This window comes from Dendropsophus ebraccatus, chromosome 3 (genome assembly GCF_027789765.1).
Source record: "Dendropsophus ebraccatus isolate aDenEbr1 chromosome 3, aDenEbr1.pat, whole genome shotgun sequence".
In the NCBI taxonomy this organism is placed as follows: Eukaryota; Metazoa; Chordata; class Amphibia; order Anura; family Hylidae; genus Dendropsophus; species Dendropsophus ebraccatus.
Window position 1 is genome coordinate 173,330,850 of NC_091456.1, and position 20,886 is coordinate 173,351,735.

Genomic DNA, 20,886 nt, shown 5'->3' on the forward strand with positions numbered 1-20,886 from the left:
CCGCTCGCTCCACAGTGTGCACTGACAGGGTTTTCTGCGGCCACTATTCATCGAATAACGGACACAGAAAACTGAGATGTCAGTTCTTTGCGGCGCCACGAGAGATACTATGTGTGTACACTCCGGCCGGGATCCCATATGGGGCTATATTGCGTATATTTTCGTAATAACTACGGCCGTTGTTGCACTCGGCAACAATAGCCGTAGTTTTACGAAAATACTCGTAGTGCGAACATAGCCTTAGTGATATTGCACACTAAGGTAGGTAAAAAACAAGACTTATGAAAACAGGATTTCTGGCATGGGCCAACTAATACACAACACAGTAACAGAAGTTTACTTTCTTTCTGCTCGGTCTATGGTATCATTGTTCTGCAATTTTGTGTGATAAAAAGTTCCAAATTATTAAACTTTCTCAGTAACCCAAAATGTAACTGTAAAAAAATGAATTCTCAAAAACACAAAAGGTAAATGCAAGTAAAGAACAGGTGAGAATCATTGCATAGAAATTCTTTATTTTTTTTCTTCTTTTTTTTTATATACTTAAATATAAGATGCCGTAAATGTACACACGTCTCTGAGGTATAAAAAGGGCTTTAAATAACCTGGAATTACTATAAACGCCAATCAGAAATCCACAATAAGACACGTCACAGGATTATTATATTAACAATAAAAATGTGCCCAGGACCCCTGGTGCCTAGGGAGGCCCTGACACATAAAACCAAGGCTTGATTAATATTAACGTTGCTTTACATTTAAAAAGTCAGACATCTCAAAGACAAAATAAAGATTGCTCTGTGTTCCTTAATAGTATAGATATGTACATTAAAAATAGAAGTCTAGGAAGGCATTGGATCGAGGCTTTAAAAAAAAAAAAAAATCCTATATAAATGTGCATATGCCTTTAGGGTAAGGTCAGACCTGGGAATTGCAGTAATTGTTAAACAGTCATGGTACCTGCAAAAAAGTGAAATGCAAAAGTTACAGTATATAAATACGTAGGATCACTGACTAATGTTTTACAACAGTGTTATTGGGTTATATATAGGGGTTAGACAAGGCTGAGGAAGATTAGAAAAAGACGCTGCCTGTATGTCCATGAACAGTGGATGGTAGTTATGCAGTTTCCTGACACCTGCACTTAAAACACCCTGGGAAAGCCGTGAGGTAAAACATGTCTTAGGTGGAAGCTGCGGTCACAGAGGACAGGTTTCTTTAGTCCATTGGTCATCAGGGTATTTGTGGGTTACTGATGTGTAGGAAAGATAATAGGGACCATCTAGAAGACTAGGTGACTATGTTCAGTCTATTCCCCAAACGTGGACAGTCCCACACAGACATAGCATATACCTTCTGGGAATAAACTGAATATAGTCACAAACTGATGGGCTGAATATATTGTGTTTCGAAAAAAAAATAAGACAGGGTCCTATATTATTGTTTTCTCTTAAAAAAGGACTAGGAATTATTTTCGGGGTAGCTCTTTATTTTAGAGAGACACTGTATGCCCCAAAAATGTATCCCCACTATATACATATACATGTATGTCCCACTGTACATGTACTGTATGTCCCACTGTTGCTAAGCTCCTATACTGTAAGTTAGTTAGACCTTCATACCATATACCTCCCCCCTCTGTACTTCTTTCCCTATACTGTATACACCCCCTCTGCAGGTAGTTCCCACATACTGTATACCTCCCTCCCCCCCTCTGTAGTTGTTCCCACATACTGTACACCTCCCTCCCCCTCTGCAGGTAGCCCCCATACTGTATACCTCTCTTCCCCCTCTGCAGGTAGCCCCCCCATACTGTATAACTCTCTCCCCCTCTGCAGGTAGCTCCCCATACTGTATACCTCCCTTCACACTCTGCAGGTAGCCCCCCCATACTGTATAACTCTCTCCCCCTCTGCAGGTAGCCCCCTATACTGTATACATCCCCCCTCTGCGGGTATCCCCCCCCATACTGTATACATCCCCCCTCTGCAGGTAGCCCCCCATACTGTATACCTCCCTCCCTTTCTGCAGGTAGCCCCCAATACTGTACACCTCCCCCCGCCTCTGCAGGTAGCACCCCATACTGTATACCTCTCTCCCCCTCTGCAGGTAGCCCACATACTGTATACATTCCACCTCTGCAGGTAGCCCCCCTATACTGTATACCTCCCCCCTCTGCAGGTAGCCCCCATACTGTATACCTCCCCCCTCTGCAGGTAGCCCCCCTATACTGTATAAATCCCCCCTCTGCAGGTAGTCCCCCTATACTGTAAACCTCCCCCCTCTGCAGGTAGCCCCCATACTGTATACCTCCCCCTCTGCAGGTAGCCCCCCTATACTGTATACCTCCCCCCTCTGCAGGTAGCCCCCATACTGTATACCTCCCCCCTCTGCAGGTAGCCCCCCTATACTGTATAAATCCCCCCTCTGCAGGTAGTCCCCCTATACTGTATACCTCCCCCCTCTGCAGGTAGCCCCCATACTGTATACCTCCCCCCTCTGCAGGTAGCCCCCTATACTGTATACCTCCCCCCTCTGCAGGTAGCCCCCATACTGTATACCTCCCCCCTCTGCAGGTAGCCAGCCTATACTGTATAACTCCCCCCTCTGCAGGTAGCCCCCTATACTGTATACCTCCCCCCTCTGCAGGTAGCCCCCCCATACTGTATACCTCCCCCCTCTGCAGGTAGCCCCCCCTATACTGTATACCTCCCCCCTCTGCAGGTAGCCCCCCCCATACTTTATACCTCCCCCCCTCTGCAGGTAGCCCCCCCCATACCGTATACTCCCCCCCCCCCCCTGCAGGTAGCCCCCCCATACTGTATACCTCCCTCCCCCTCTATAGTTCTTCCCCCATACTGGACAATGACAATACGTCTAATGGTGGGGGGGGGGGGGGGGGCTGGGGGGGCAAAAGTAGCCTGGAACTGGTCTCCTGTCCAGGCAGAATATCACAGGGACATATATGCTGCATGACAGGAGGGCTCCTGCTCTGACAACCTGATCTATAATATTATCTCATTATTTATCCCACGTGGTAAACGCTATAAAACATGGAGAAAAAAAATACTACACCAGACTTTTGTATTTGTATTTTGTTAATTTGCTGCAGAAAAAAAGACAAAGCAATCAAAAAGTCAAATGTATCTGAACATGGTGCCAAAAGAACGTACAACTTGTCCTACAAAAACAAGCCCTCAAATAGGTATGTTGACTAAGAAATGAAAAGGTTACGGCACTTTGAAGGCGACAATAAAAAAAAAAATGAAATTGCTTGATCATGAAGGGGGAATAAACCCCACTCTGCAGGTAGTCCCCATACTTTATACCTCCCCCCTTCTGTAGTTGTTCAACCCTGCAGGTTGTGTGTGGAGCAGGTGTGTGGGGGTGGGGGGGGGGCATAATGCCGCCCAGTGTCAGGGGTCTGGTCAGCTGACTAGCTAGGGCTTATATTTGGAGTAGGGCTTTTATTTTAAAGGGGTTATCCAGCGCTACAAAAACCATGGCCACTTTTCCCCCACTCTTGTCTCCACTTCAGGTGTTGTTGGCAATTACGCTCCATTTACTTCAATGGAACTGAGTTTGAAACCCCACCCAATCTGTAGACAAGAGAGGGGGAAAAGTGGCCATGTTTTTGTAGCGCTGGATAACCCCTTTAAGTCTGCTCCAAAAAAACTTAAATAAAGCTAGTTCTTATTCTTGGGGTAGGTCCTAATTTTTGCAGAAAGACGGTAGTCTAAAGATGGCCATACACCTTCACTGTCAGTAATCTCTCCTGTCCTCCCCATACACATGAGCATTTGAAACGGCCGAGCATTCCTGTGTTTTCTATTGGACAGGAGGGGTAAGTTATGACCAGACAATAAAAATCCATCACACTGGACCCCTATCTCCACCGACATCATCTGTAGTGGAGTCCCGGGAGAGCTCCATACACCTTATACTGATGGCCGAACCTGCCACAAGCATAAGTATAAACTTTGAAATTTTTCCAGACAAATGCCAAGAAATGTGATGTAAACAGGGCCTAATGGGCTATTTGCATCTCATAAAGGGATGCTATGTTGCAAGAATATTCCATCGGTTTATTCCCGCTATGCTAGCACACAAGAGGTAAGATGACTAATATATATGTTGAGCAAAGAATTTTGGACTGGATGGTCAGAAATAAGGGGCTAGAAAATTAGTTAATTTCAGGATAATAAAGTTCATTTTTTTATAAAACAGATAAATAGGAGATAGATAGATAGATAGATATGAGATAGATAGATAGATAGATAGATAGATAGATAGATATGAGATAGATAGATAGATAGATAGATAGATAGATAGATAGATAGGAGGGAGATAGATAGATAGATAGATAGATAGATAGGAGGGAGATAGATAGATAGATAGATAGATAGATAGATAGATAGATAGATAGGAGATAGATAGATAGGAGGGAGATAGATAGATAGATAGATAGATAGATAGATAGATAGATAGATAGATAGATAGGAGATAGATAGATAGATAGGAGATAGATAGATAGGAGGGAGATAGATAGATAGATAGGAGATAGATAGATAGATAGATAGGAGATAGATAGATAGATAGATAGATAGATAGATAGATAGATAGATAGATAGATAGGAGATAGATAGATAGATAGATAGATAGATAAATAGATAGATAGATAGATAGATAGATAGATATGAGATAGATAGAAGATAGATAGATAAATAGATATATATCTAGATAGATAGATGATAAATAAGTAGATAGATAGATAAATAGAAAGATAAATAGATAGATAGATAGATAGATAGATGTTTTACACTCTTACCAGAGACAGAAAATTATGTTTCCATTTCAATTTCTGTGTCGCTTGAGGTTTCAGCAGCTCGTGCCAATATGTCTGCCATTAATGCATCTTCTAATTTCTTTCGCACATGTTGTACTCTCTCTTCTTGTTTTCTAGAATATACAACATAGCACAGAAGTTACACATGTAAAAGTTATATTCTTCATTATACTCCAGAGCTGCACTCACTATGCTGATGGTGAGGTCACTGTGTACATACATTACACGTAGATACTGATGGATAAGCTTTAGCTGTAGGCAGAGCCCCGTCCCCATCTCCCAGGCATCCGTAGCCATCAGGGAGTCATTGCTGCAAACCTCAAGCTGATGACATCAGGAGCAGCACAGCGAACCTTACAGATGCTTATAAGATTGATCATGGGGCTCTGACAGCAGCAGGAGAGGATGTGATGGAGGACCCCACCAGTGACCTACATTTATTTATGAATTTGATGTATAACTACAGGCATGTTTTTAAAGTGTATATCAATGATCAGTCATATAGTTTATTACACAGAGCTGACAGAAGTGTGCCGTCCAGTGCTTCACCCCCCACTCGCTTCAGTTCTATCTCGCTGCAGGAGACAGTCTTCAGGGTTCTAATGGAGACTGCTCCCTACAGTGAGATGAGGCTGTGAGCCTCAAAACATTTAGAGCCTCTCCCAACTTTAATGGTTGGTGGGATTTCAATACTCAGACACTAACTGATCAATACCTGTCTGTGTAACATGTCAAATGTTTTTATTTATTTATTTTTTTTTTTATGTTGACAGGAACACTTTAAATACTACATGTTAGGGAAGCATGCTCATACAGACACTGACCAGCAGGGTGCGCTAAAGTCAAGAAGTTTTGTGAATGCAGTTGTGGAGCAAAACTAGGCTACAACAAGGAATTAGTAATGCAAAGTGTTTATATTATTCCTAATAAATTACTATATACATATATATATATATATATATATATATATACACATTCTCACTTTTCACACTCTAGCTGTCATCATCATCCACGAACACCAGAGCTGTGTGGGTTCTACAGGAAAGCGACCACGCTACTAAGGGAGGACTTGGCAGATCACAGAGGGTACAAAACGGCCCCTTCAAGCCAGATTTGTAGCGCTGGGCGAGCTCCATTAATCTATTGATTATCTGCGCTGCCCACATTAAATACTAATGAACGGGACCCAAACTGCTGAGCGAGCACCAAGCTTAACCCTTTATGTAACCTGCCTGCACTGGCCATATGGCCATAGGAATTTTAGCAGCATTCCAGGAGACGTCACTGGTTTTTGCAGGACAGGAAGCCATTCATTGGTTTCAGGTAGTGAAAAAAAATTCTTGGACATATAATTATTATTTATTGATTTATATATTTTACAGGGCACTGTGTAATACCTATGCATTCTATGCATAACTATAATAGATGGTGCTGCAGCGTTGCCCCTCTTTGTTGGTGTTTGGAGTCGGCCATCACTGCTGAGACAAATCCATATTAAAAATAGGAAGCTAAGCGAGGAGTTAGGGACCGGGTGACAACTGGTGACTTGGATAGGAGAATATGTTTCTTATTTTCTTAAAGCCATAATCAAAGATTTCCTATATATCCAGAATAAGCTGCTAGGATCAGCGCTCGCTCTCATTCCAGTAGCTGGGGTATAAGCCTGGATATCTATATTATCCTCGGTATCGATGCCGACCTCACTGGTGCTGCAGCAATACCTGTGGGATCATTGTGATTATATATATATATATATATATATATATATATATATATATATATATATATATGTATTAGAGCCCTCGCTCAGATATATATAGGCTTATTTGCAGGTAATGACATTTTCTCTCCTTGTATAACATATTGCACACCGCATACAAACCCCATGCGGTAACACAATACCAGCTACAGCATATTACCAAGCTGCAGACTATCGTTTCCAGGAAGGATGGCTCGTACATATTTATAACGCCGGTGACATGCAGAGGCTTTCACTATTTCTTCTTGGGCAAAAGTCCTAGATCCGACATGGGAAATCTCTCTGTATTTTCACACAATAATATCTCTTTATTTAGACGGCACAGGGGAGATTTCTCTCTCTTGACCCAAAAGCATTTTTATGGCTTTTTTACAACTTTAGCTTTATCTGACATAAAACTTTCGGGCTGTGTGCAATGTGGCCGAGTTCTTAGTATTCCAGGGGTGTAAATCTGACAACTTTCCTATATAAGAAAAACTGACGGGATGGCTGGATATTGCCCCTGAGATTGTGCACACAAAGCTCCTTATAGAGAAGATGCATGGCTGAGCGATGGGAAACATCGGCTTCCAGGGACCAGAGACAAGACGGCGCAGGTGCCGACTGCTGTATGAGCCGACAGGGATGTGAGGTTGTATAGTCTTTTTTTTAGTACTTTGAGGTATAATAGAAAATTTATAGCTGCACGAATTACCTGGATTTTTGCATTGTAATAAACCATGGTCCGGATGTTAAAATCACAGACAAACATGATGTATAGTACAGTAGTAATGTTCATGTATTTATTGAGCACATTGGGTAAACATCCACAGTGCAGGGAGAATACTGTAATGACTTCTCCAAGAGCTGACTGGCAATAGATGTCTCTATAAAAAGGGGTTATCAAGGATTAGAAAAGGCACAGCTACTTTTTTTCTTTTTTTTTTTCAAAAACAGCACCACACCTTTGCAGATGACACCATGCTTTGTAGTACAGTCCAGCCTATGTAAGATGTGCAGATGTTGCAGGCTGAGTCTTTGGGCACCCACTTGGCAATTGATAAATGTAGAGTTATGCACCTGCATGCTAATAACCAACATGCTTCATATGTCCTAGGTGGACTTATGCTGGTAGAGAAGGATCTGGATGTACTTGTAGATTATAGACTACAGAACGGCACACAATGTCAGGCAGCTGCTTATCATGTATAAAACAGGCATGGACTCACGGGACAGGGATATAATATTACCGCTTTATAAAGCTTTGGTGCGGCCTCATCTGGAGTATGCTGTCCAGTTCTGGAACCCGATTCACAGAAAGGACGTCCTAGTGCTGGAAAGGTACAAAGGCGGGCAACTAAACTAATAAGGGGAATGGAGCATCTTAGTTATGAGGAGAGATTAAAAGAATTACATTTGTTTAGTCTGAAGAAGAGACGTATAAGGGGAGATATATATATATATATATATATAAATGGTCCCAACAAGAAATAAAGACCATGCTTTTTCAAGCATCTTGAAAAAGGCGATGGAGATCTCCGAAACGTCGCATCATACCGCTATTGATCTGCTGTGCTGCACCAATGTTTTTCTACTTTTGATGAAATAAACACACAAAAACTTTTTTTCACTACAAGGATGTGCTGCAGGAAATTTGTATTATCTAGATAGATAGATAGATAGATAGATAGATAGGAGATAGATAGATAGATAGATAGATAGATAGATAGATAGATAGATAGATAGGAGATAGATAGATAGATAGATAGATAGATAGATAGATAAATAGAAGACAGACAGATAGAAGACAGACAGATAGAAAGACAAATAGATAATAGACAGATACAGTTTTGTTACATTCACAGTAGTTACAATCAGATCCTGCACTTTGGATATGTCTCTTATTGCAGCATAGTATTACTCAAGGCTGCCACCTAGTGTCTGTCCTACAGAAAGCTTCCTCCAGAATGCATTTCACATTGCAGTAAAGAATGTTCTCAGCATACAGTATGTAAACTATTCGAAACACATTATCAGTGTAGTAATTTATGAGGAAATTGCTATTTTTAAAGAATGTACACAATGTCTTTTTTCACACATAACAGTGGAGGAAGGAGGAAGTTTAAATGAATAGATGGAGTTGTCATGAATGTTACACATGGCTCTTTACAGAGTCAGTGACGCGTCTTCTGTCCACACTCACACCTTCAATATAAACAGTGTGTGCCTACTACCCACAATGCACCAAGGACTTCACTGCATTGAGCGCTTTCACTAGCAGCCGGCAGTGTTGTCGTTTGGCTGGTCTCCCTGAGTTCAGCAATCTGTATCTCTACTATCCACACAGTGCCCCCGACCGTACATACACATACAACAGACTCAGAATGGAGGAGAGCACTGCATGGTCTACTCCCCTGAGCGCAGGACCTCACCCCTACAGCTTTAAGTATAGACTGGTATCATGTCTTATAACTCCATCCACAGGGTAGGTGCACCACATGGACACCAGGTGACATCTGCCCTTACCTGATTTCTTCATCTGTGACTATAAAAGCTTTGCAGAGTGGCTGTGATGTGTTTAACCAGACAGACGGGTTTTTCTCTACAGCTGCAGAAAGTTGCCCTGTGATTGGTGCAGAGCTCGTGTGTAGGGCACTGGCAATGGCGGCAAGGAGGGTGTCCTCATTGTTTCCGGGCCCGACACCTGCAATAAGGGAATAAAAAAAAACATGAAGAATAGGACTTAATAGTAAGCGCTAAAAGATGTAGCACACATTATACACGCAGAAGGTCAAGCTCTATGTACTGGACTGATGTAGGATCCCTACAAATACACTGTGGGCAACATCATGTGACGTCAAGAAAAACTGTACAGGCCTCATTCTTGTTACGATTGTATTCAGTCTAGTGTAATGGAATTCAACTAATGTATGAAGCAGCCAGGAAAGGAGAAAAATGCTGCTACCCTGACATCCTTCTGTAGGGAGCGGCTACTTATAATGGTATTAGGCTCTGATCGGAATTTATCAGCTTCGAAAGGGCCATAAATGAGCATAGATGAGTGTTCAGGAGGATCTGAGACGGAGCAATCTATCAGAGATCCCATCCAATGAAATAGACACTAAAAAGCATTCAGCAGCATGTAATGTAAGAGAATTACATGCAAGCTGTGGGGGAGAAGCACTTAAAGGGAACCTGTCATCCTGGGCAGAACCCACCCTTCCCCTGGACAAAGGATCATATCGAGATTTCTCCACAGCGGGACCGGCATCAGGAGCGGGTAAGAATTTGATCTTTTATCCGGGATTAGGGTGGGTTCTGAACCAGGAGCCAGGGTAGCGGTTTCCCTTTAAATAGCTGCAACAATGTCTTCTGTCCTCTGCAGATATGTATCTGAATACATCGCAACAGTGGCTGACAGTACCTGAAGGAGCAAGAGAAGGGATATGCTGCAACTGGTAGGGGTTTTTGAGGTCAAAGGTAAAACACCATAAACCACTGTATAAATAACGTTTTGCAACTTTGTATTATATATTGTTTCAATATCTAATATTAAGCCGGCAAAAACTACGCTAAGGCTGGGTTCACACTACGTTTTTGCATTCCTTTTTTTTAATTTTTTTTGCAAAAAACGGATGAAAAACTGACTAAAAAAACGGATGCATTTGGGTTTTTTTAACGGACACAAAAGTAGGGTCAGCTACGTTTTTGTGTACGTTAAAAAAAACTGATCCTTTTTTTTTTAATGGAAGTCAATGGAAAATCGGATTAAAACGGATGCACACAAATGCATCAGTTTTTTTCGTCCGTTTTTTTGCAAAAAAAAAAAAAAAAAAAAGGATTGCAAAAGCGTAGTGTGAGCCCAGCCTAAGGACTAGGTCTGGACTGTACTGACACTCCCATCGGCAACACATATCCCATAGCCACAGAACAGGGAATGAAGTGTATGATTGCCGGGTGGTCCAACTTTCCCATCAAGCAAAAACAGTGCCACCCCTGTCCTCAGGTTGTGTGTGGTATTAAATCTCATCTCACTTCACTTCAGTGGAGCTGAGCTGCAAAACCCACACCCAACCAGGACAGGAGAGGTGCGGTTTCTGTAAGAGAGCAGCCATGTTTTTCTAAACCTGGAAAACCCCTTTAATTTTTTGGTTAAAATAATGACAACACACTCACCTTGTAAACCTTTAGGAAGCTCCATGGACTTTATTACTTGTTCCGTTACATCTGACGCACATAATCCTTCTAATCTCTTCTCCCAGAAAAGCTGAAAGAAACAAACAGTATGAAAAAAAAATAATGATATAACCTGGTCAATAGGCAAAAGAGTAAACACTAGAGAGGAGTACCATATGGCCATAGGTTGCATCCATGTTTTCCAGGACTCCCTAGGGCTGCATCCAACTTCTTCACCCCTCGGTAATCACATGCTGAACTACTGGACTCGAGCATGCTCATGTTGTGGGCATTTCTAGTAAACACTATGGGGGAGATTTACTGAGGAGTCTAATTTGTATGACTCTTCTAATAGGGATTGGTTTATATTTTGTTCCAATATCTTGTGACTGAATTATTAAAATGTAGCACTGCCATAGTGAATGTATTTAAGTAAAAAGTCGCAAAAATTGTGCAGTTATATTCACCTGGTACTGACCAGACATAGGTCAGCACCTGTTTGTGCGACTTTTTAAAAAGTCACAAATGATAAATTGGGAGCTAATCCCGGATTATGCGAACTTTTGGCCGAATACTCAAAACAGGCAGATTTTTTAAAAGTCGCATCTAAAAAATATTCACCCGTCGAATACTGGTTCACAAACAGAACTTAGACCAAAACTGGGTGAAAAATCTAATTATTCACCTAAAAATAGCCGCAAAGCTCTTGATAAATTTCCCTCTATGTCTTTGGGGGTGAATGTCTGAATCTTGTACAATCCATCATATTTAAATATATTATATTTATATATTATATATTTAAAGCATATTCATGGGAATAATTATAAACATTAGACAGGTGTGGGACCCAAGTATCTCCAGAGCTGGGGTCCTGTCCCCCTCTGATGGAGTAAGTGGATAGATGTCAGCACCATCCTGTCAGTATCTATTTATCTCTATGGGAGGTACTGGTGCAGCACAGCACACCTGGAACTCTGGGACACTTGCAGACATGCCAGTGCCAGGCCGAGAAGAAAGTGATACCCTTTTTAAATACACCAACAATTGTTTTGACACCTATGGCTGAGGTTTTGAATATCCCATCCACTATATACACACAATGAAAGAATCGGCACAGAATTTAGACTAAACTAGATGGGCATTTGCAGGAGAAAATACATAGTGTTTGAAAAGAGCGCTCCTTTTACAGTGACTTTGTTGCCAGCCCTTTAAGAGCAACTGTGGTGCAGGCCCTTTAAGGATAATTTGCTACCAGCTCTTTAAGAGCACCTTTGGAGCCACTTTGTTACTGGCCTTAAGAGACTGACTTTGGTAGGCCCTTTAAAAGCAACCTTTAAGCGACTTTGGTACCAGTCCTTTTAGAACGAATGCAATACAAGGCCTTAAAGAGTGAAATCAGTAACGGCCCTTTAGGAAAGAATGCCGGCCTTTATCAGTGAAATCCACAGAGGCCTAACAGTAGTTAAGAATATTGCTCGGTTACCATGACAATCTTGTGGAAATCTGTATTTATGTAATTGAAGCAAAATCGTAAGGACCTGCCATTTTCTATTGTCCAACACAACACATGTGACTTCGTCGATGTTGTCAGGCACTGAATGAAGGACCTTAGAGTTTCTATTGGCTGCTACATTTCAGCTATTTGCATATCTGCTACGATTGGCTGGTTACTGCTGTGCTAGGCTATTTGAATTTCTGAACATTCCGCCATTCATTTCTACGGGGGAATTTTCGGTCTTTAAACGTAATTTCTTAAAAAAGAAATCCGATTAAATCCAAAAATACTTAGCACACCTGTCAGCGCTTCAAAATGTAGTTTGAGGAAAGTCTGTAGGCAAAGTGGTTTGGGCTTTATTAAAGGAGAAGTCCGGCGAACAGGGGGGAACATAAACCATCATACTCACCTCTCCCCGTACCTTTGCAGCATTGGTTTGGTGACCAGGGACCCCCGCCGGGCTCAGGGATCTCTTTTACAGTCGGCGTAACAACCCAATTGATGCGCTCAGCCAGTCAGTGACAGGGGCAGGACACCACTGCAGTCACTGATTGGCTGAGCGGGCAATCCAGTTGTAACAACATAAGAGAATCGGGCACAGGGAAAGGCAAGTAATGATTGTTATGTTCCCCCCTACCAGTTGTCAATTCGCTGCACTTCTCCTTTAATTGCAGAAAATCAGAAAAAAAGAAGAAGAAAGAATGGGCATTACAATACAAGGCTTTTTCAAGCACTATAATTATTCACCAATTTTATGGGATTATCCCTTTTGTTTTCCGGTGAAATATATAATTCTCTGTGATGTCTGATCTCACGCTCGTCTGGGACAATTCTCTATTTCCAGCTCAATATATAAAGCTAAATAAAGTAGTAGATCTCTGTAGTGAGATATCGGCTCCTCAACCACAGAGGAAACCAGCAGGGTACATATAAAGCAATGAGACTTCCTGCATGTCAGCCCCAGGATTCATTAACCCCCTCAGGATGCAGCCATTTCTTAGTTTTTTTCCTGTCACTGCATTACGGGAGCCATAACTTTAGTTTCTATAGACATATAAATGGCTTTCAGAACAAGTATTTGATTTCATTGTAGTTTTCATTGGAACTCCAGCACTTAGTCATTGAGGTGCACTTGCACTGATGAGCTCACAGAGGGAGCCCTCTCCCTCTGTATAACCACTTATATGCCACAGACACTAGTGACCATGGCATCTGAGGGGTTAAATAGGAAAAATCTACTAAATTCCTTAAAATTATTAGAATTTTACATCTACATGTACAGAGTAGAGAAACTTACATCTTCCACAATTCAACACTCTGGCGGACATCAGCTAAGCTTTCATGACTTACCTGGCGAGGCTGCTCGTTGACCCGCTGGGGGTCTGACTTGACTTTATTGTTGGGATGGTTGGTTATTTTAGTGACTGGCTGCTTGAAGATGGACGCTGTCTGACGGATAGGTAAGGTTGTGTTCAAGTCGGGTTTTGACTGTGGGTAAAAAAACAAAGCAAAGTTATTCCTGATGATAAAGGAGAACGCTACCTTACACCGACTAACATATACTACAGCTACAGATGCTATCCAACTATAGCTAAACTTTTTAATGCCAAAACAGAATATAGCTAGGTTAGGGTAAGGACCCCGCTTTCTAGACCTGTGTAGGGCACAGGCATCAAACTTATGGCCCTCCAGCTGTTGAAAAGCTACAATTCCCATCATGCCTGGACAGCCAAAGCCAGAACTTTGGCTGTCCAGGCATGATGGGAATTGTAGTTTTGAAACAGCTGAAGCTTGGTAAGTTTGAGACTCAGTAGCTGCAGAGATGGTAAAATGTATATCCAAATCTGAGAATTACACAACTTTATATTACAAAATCAGGCAGAAACTGGAAGCAGCCTTCTCATTTTCTGCAGATGGGCAAAAAATATGGATTAGGGATGCCTACTTTTAGACAAATTTTTTTGGACATAATATACAGTCCTGCCAAACTACCGAACGTGCCATCTCTGAAAAGATCATCCCGGCCGGTACTGCAGTACCAGCTGGATGATCTTTCGGGCCTCAGAGCTCTGATGTGGGCGCATTAGTGCGCCCCCGCATCAGAACTCCCTACAGCACACAATAGAGAAAGGGGCCGGAGTCGCTTGCTCTATTGTGTGCACTGACAGGGTTTTCTGTGGCCGCTATTCACTGAAAAGCGGCCGCAGAAAACTGACATGTCAGTTTTCTACCGCGCCGCTAGGGATCCCGGCCGGAGTGTATACCATGTGTATACACTCTGTCTGGGATTCCCTCAGGCTGCAGCACTACGTAAGTGCTGCAGGAATCACGGCTGTTGTAACAACGGCCGTGATTTCCGCGGCACTTATGTAGTGTAAACATAGCCTTAGACTTCTATTGGACAATCTGTGTCTAGTTACGGTCCGTACTAGAGCTTGTCAGTAATTTTTGCGGATCACGGACAGTGTGACCATCCCAATTGAAATCATTGGGCCCTAAATTTCTCTGTAATTGTGTAACCGCAATTACGGAGAAACTCAAAAAACGTGTGAATGTAGCCTAAGAGCTCAGCTGTAAGGTCGCATGTCTGACTGCCAAGCGGAGCCTCACTGCTGTCTGTTTTCAAGGGCAAGCCACAAAATTTTGAAAACAGCCATGAATATTAAAGGAAAAAGAAGAAATTGCTAAAAAAAAAAAGTCACACAACATGTTCCGTCAGTGTAATTTACGAAGTTTTAGTAAATGTAGAATTTCACTTCAGGTCAGCTGGTGCCATAGATATTGGCGGGCTTCATCTGATGTGTATGAGCCACCTGCACATACAGTAACTGAACTCGCTGCCAATTGTTATAAGCCCCCACTCCTCCCCCGAATGGCTTCAAGTTGTTCTATTAAAAAAATAAATAAAGAAGTGATACCTGCGCCCCAGAAACCACAACGCCAAATAAACGGTGCCCTGGTGAAAAACAGGTGCACATACTGGGGATCGGGGGCATTTCTGTTACAGCTCATCTGCTGCTTGGCCGCCAGGCCACTAAAGCAAGCAGGCATGTGTGCTCAGCCTAACATACTAAACCCCACAAACAAGTGGTAAGTATTAATCTATAGTAGCGAAGATGGATTTCTAAATGTATTGTGCAATTTTCCCTCTCTGAACGAGGTGTTTCCCCTGTAGGGGGCGTAGCTGAGCAGTCTGCATATTGCATCATTACGTCAATTACGAAACAGAAACACGCACCATCATCTACAGCTGTCATCTGCAGTTACTGCCCTAATAACTGGTCAGGTCTACTACTCATAATTCTGCAAGCTTCAGAGCTAAAGTATCCCAGCAATCCCTGCTGGTTCATTTACCTGCACAAAGCTCCAAAGCTCAAACCAATGATCTGCATTTTGGCAAGTAAGCTCTGAATCTGTAATGTATGTACACAGTGACCCCACCAGCAGAATAGTGAGTGCAGCTTTGGAGTATAATACAGGATGTAACTCAGGATTAGTAATGTACGTACACAGTGACCCCCACCAGCAGAATAGCGAGTGCAGCTCTGGGGTATAATACAGGATGTAACTCAGGATCAGTACAGGATAAGTAATGTAATGCATGTACACAGTGACCCCACCAGCAGAATAGTGAGTGCAGCTCTGGAGTATAATACAGGATGTAACTCAGGATCAGTACAGGATAAGTAATGTAATGTATGTACACAGTGACCCCACCAGCAGAATAGTGAGTGCAGCTCTGGAGTATAATACAGGATGTAACTCAGGATCAGTACAGGATAAGTAATGTAATGTATGTACACAGTGACCCCACCAGCAGAATAGTGAGTGTAGCTCTGGAGTATAATACAGGATGTAACTCAGGATCAGTACAGTAATGTAATGTATGTACACAGTGACCCCACCAGCAGAATAGTGAGTGCAGCTCTGGAGTATATTACAATAATGCAAAGTGACATGACCTTTTATGTAGCCTAATTCTAAATGTAACCTGTACATTTATGGACTTTGCCTCAGAGGAAACAATATTTGATGTTAATTAAATATATTTTACCTAAAAATAATGTTCAACAATGGTGGAACGTTTTAAGAAATCCTGAGTGCCATTGTTTTATGCTATAAACAGGATAACCCTGATCACCAGGAATCACTGAATGGAAGCCATGTTAGTGATCTCCACCATTTAACCCTCAAAACCAAGAAAGTGCTGAATCCTGCACACAGCTATGTTCAACCAACTGCAATGCTCATTGGACTAATGAACTATTGCAACCACAAAAAGCTACACAGTGAACACAGCTCAGTGATAGCAAAAAAAAAAAAACTGCATACTGAGATAAACTGTATACTTATAATCGGTTCAGCTACAGCAATAACTGCACAACGTCCCCTAGGGAGCTGTGCTAATGCTTAGCTGTAGACATAAACACTGCTTTAGTCCGGCCGGGTTGTGCAGGAAGAGCGGTAGATAGGCGGTATTTATTTTCATGTCCGTACAGCCCAACACAGTGTCTGCAGGAGCCTCCATGTTCAGCTGTGCTTATCACTGGTGCGGAACCAGACATATTATGGCCGTGTGTAAATTATACAATGGGGGAGTGTATAGGCTTCCACACAGGCGTTATGTCCACTGCATGTGAAGAATATTTATTACTGAAAGATGGCACCCAGTTCAATACAGCATGTTTACTGGTTTGACTGGTTACTGTATATAATGCAATACAGTGATAGATAGATAGATAGATAGATAGATAGATAGATAGATAGATAGATAGATAGATAGATAGATAGATAGATTATATATAATATCTCCAGCCTGTGGTTCTCCACTTGTTGCAAAAGTGCAGTTTAATGAAATAAAATTCAAGTAGGACAAATCAAAACAGTATAAATATATAAATATATATATATATATATATGTATAGCCTTTGCACAAGAACTATTTCTGCTCCTTTTTGCTGCCCACTGATCTCTATGTAAATGGCGTTGATGTCGGACAATTTATAAGCTATACAACAGACCACCATTCCATGCCTCATAGACTTGCTTTAGGTATTTATATGGTACCGATAAAAGATTGCAAAAGAAATTCTACAGTTTTAGGCTATGTTTACACGCAATATTTCCATCAGTCTTTTGGTCAGTATTATTTCAACCAAAATCAGGAGTGGAAGTGACAAGGAAAGATTTACACAGTTTCTGTGTTTTTCACCGTTTTTTTGTGAATATTTTATTTGCATTGGGCCCTTCTGTGCCTCTTGCGCCAGAGGGGTGGGCAGGGGACATAACGGGGGGGTGGCAACACACAGAGGGGAGCGGCGTCTGCATATGCTGCATTTATAATTTTTCAGGAGAAAAAAATGTCAGTGAAACCTATGCCAACTCTGAGCTGGTGTAGGTTTCACTTTGTTCGCATGGAAGGGCTCAGTTGCCCACAGGATTTATGTAGAAATCCTTATAGCTACGGCACTGCGGGGACGTTGTTAAACCCAGCACACAAAAAAAAACGGAATAAATAAGTGTCCCTATGTTAACATAGCATTAGAACTGTACATTGAATCTCTTCCCCAATGCCACTTATTAAATATAATTTAAAGAAAGAAGATAGATATGCAGCTAGGTGGCCCTAGGTGGAATTTTAACAAGGCTTTTATGTGTTAATGGTATTTTATTGAGACTTGCACAGGCGATTAGCCAATATTTCTCCACCATTTTATGTGTAAGATTGGTAGGGGTTATTATTTATATTTTTTATATTTTTTTTTATGTTGTGTATTATGGGGTTTTGTTTGTTTTTTTTTTACCTTTTTTTCAAATATTTTTTTTCCCACTTATATGACCTATAACTTGAGCTGTTATATCATCCCCAGTTACAGGGGGGAAAGTTCTCTGACATGTGACAACAGCCATTGTCAGGGTTCTGGTTATAACCCTGACAGCATGGTCTTGTGACCTGTCCCTTGGGATCACATGACCCTGGGACCTATGCAGGCAGCAGCACTGCATATACAGCACTCATATGAGTAATGTGTAATAAGCGGTTCTGGCAGCCGGGCACCTGACTCACCCCCCTGCAATATTGTGTGTGGCTGATTTAGGATAAAGTCTATTAATGACAATAATTGAGAGGTTGTCCATGGACAAAATGACTTTTGTTATGGGCCTTGGATGCTGGCAAAAAAATAAATAAAATAAAGCATACTCACTTAACCTGATCCCTCACCAGAGCAGTCTATCAAAATTCTAGAAATTCAGCTGTCAATGAAGAAACGTCCTCCAGACCTAATGCTTTTATACCCAGGAAAGACTCTTTGCTTTTCCTAATTACATATCTTCGGGGAACCTGATTGTTCTACCTGTGATCCTGACAAGTTTACGTCTTTGGGGGTCTTTATCCATTCTGCATACAGTACTGTGCAAAAGTTTTAGGCAGGTGTGAAAAAAATGTAGCAAAATAAGACTCCTTCAAATTGTTATTCTGCTGCAGGACAACAACCCCAAACATCCTGGCAATGTCATGAAGACTATGAACAGTGTAAAGAAGAAGTCCTCGAAGTGATGATATAGCCCCCACAGATTTCACATCATCCAGTCTGTACAAATCTCCCTGTGCAATACAGTGATCAGCTGATGTTTAAGCAAATGCACTTTAAGGCTATGTTCAGACTACGTAAAACTACGCCCGTAGTTCTCGCCGCAGAACTACGGCCGCAGTTTTGCAGGGTGGAACATAGTCTTATTTTCAATGGGATCCAGGCCAGATCGTACACGCATCGTATACGCTCCGGCCGGGATTCAGTGAATTCCGGACGCAGAAAGACCTGTCAGTTCAGACAGTGAAGCGAGCGACTCCGGCCGCTTGCTTCACTGTGCGCTATGGGAAGCTCTGATGCGGGCGCGCGCTGGGGTCACGGAACGGCCGGTCTCTTACCTAGTGTGAACATAGCCTTAAACGTGTCAAACAGTTGGAAGCCCTGGATCATAATATAGGTGTGGGACCCACATCTACGGGACATGTAAGTCATATACCATGGACATGTTCTAAGTGTCACGGATGGGTATACCCAACACCTTTGTTACCTTATAACAATAAACTATTATAACTTCTATTTCTGAATGTTTCTTACTCCGTCGCTTTTCTTCCACACCTGCCTAAAACTTTTGCACAGTCCTGTATATCTCTACGCACAAGAAAATACGATTGGAGCTTCTAACAAACCTTCATCTGATTGAGCGGATCATTTCTTAGCCTTTGTTTGTTCTTCTGCAATTTACTGGGCATCATCTTTCCCGTCCTGAAGTCAAAACTGCTGAGGTCAACAGAATTCCCCAGGTACCTGGCCAACTGCGGCTTGCTTCTGAACTTCTTACCGCTCGGACTAGAAAGAAGAAAATATATAAGTGTGGGTCCTTAGAGACCTGGGGGGATTTTATCTTCAGGAACAAGTCCTATAACTCTACAGTAAGATTTACAGATAGAACCTATCATCACAAATAGGCTATGCCCTTGATTGACAGATCTCTTTGTTTAGATATAGGGGGAAACCAATAAATTGAGGTCAGAAGAGTGTGGAGAAGCTGCCAAGGACCGCCCCCATGACTCATGGTTCAGGCACCAAGAAAATCATATCAGGTTCTCTTTAATAGCCATCTGGTGAACTCCAAAGCGGATCTGTAACCGGGTTTTAGGTGGTTAAACTAGGTACATTGTTTTACAGGGCTTCTCAACCTGATTCCATGCATACCTTACTTTTACAGATTGAGCCCTCCAGTGCTGAGATACTTGTCTTTTTAATAATATGGAAATGAGCTACAAAAGCCCAGGAGGTGTTACCCCAGATGCAAAAGCCCAGCTGTGTACATCTCAGCACTTGCCTGCAACACCCCTGTCTTCAATTCTATTCAGGCTTTACTTTCAACTTCACCTGACAGCTGAGCTTTTTCCAGCATTTTTAATGATAGGTCTGTGTTTGGGCCATAGACGCACCATGGAAAAGCCCAGATAGCCATGCATGTGCTGAAAATGGTTTGCAGAGTATTCGCACAGGATTTAATCCCAGGATGTGTAGTGGAGCATACTGGATGTCAATCAAGCAGCTGAATGCGGGAAGAAGCAAGCACAAGGGTGTTGCTGGGATGTACATAGCTGGGCTTCTGCATCCAGTGGGAACACCCACTGGGCTTTTGGAGCTAATTTCCACAATAATAAAGACAGTTACCTCGGTGCTGGAGGCCTAAATCTGTAAAAGCAAGGTATGTATGAAATCATACTGAAAAGCCCTATACAACTATGCACTTAGTATAACCAGCTAAAATCTCATGACGGGACCATTTTAATTCCTACTATCCCCCCCCCCCCCCCCCCATACACGAGTTTTCGGCTTAGTTGTGCATGTGTTCAGAATTAAGTAAGGTGCTGCCACACAATTCTAAAGGCAGCCTATCTGCCTTAAAGGAGAACTCCCATTAAATTTAAAAATCAAGCAGGCAGGGGGATGTAGGAACATAATACAGAAAGTATACTTACCCATCCCCATGCCCTAATTTTTGGCCAGCTTTTGCATACGTCACGGCCCCGGGACCTTCTCTCAGTCGGTAAGCGACTGCAGCGGTGTCCTGACCAAGTCACTG

At 42.1% G+C, this 20,886-nt stretch overlaps 1 protein-coding gene across 1 annotated transcript in view; it reads right to left on the minus strand.

Annotated features, from left to right (window-relative positions):
• Positions 1–504: 504 nt before the first annotated feature.
• MBD2 (methyl-CpG binding domain protein 2) overlaps positions 505–20,886 on the minus strand; it is a 35,278-nt gene continuing 14,896 nt past the window's right edge. The window contains exons 2-7 of the mRNA XM_069964794.1: positions 19,475–19,634; positions 13,606–13,743; positions 10,761–10,851; positions 9,111–9,288; positions 4,829–4,959; positions 505–960 (exon numbers count right to left, since the gene is read on the minus strand). Of these exons, the coding sequence (XP_069820895.1) occupies positions 4,842–4,959; positions 9,111–9,288; positions 10,761–10,851; positions 13,606–13,743; positions 19,475–19,634 (685 nt within the window). The 3' untranslated portion in view covers positions 505–960; positions 4,829–4,841. The remainder of the gene's footprint in view (positions 961–4,828; positions 4,960–9,110; positions 9,289–10,760; positions 10,852–13,605; positions 13,744–19,474; positions 19,635–20,886) is intronic.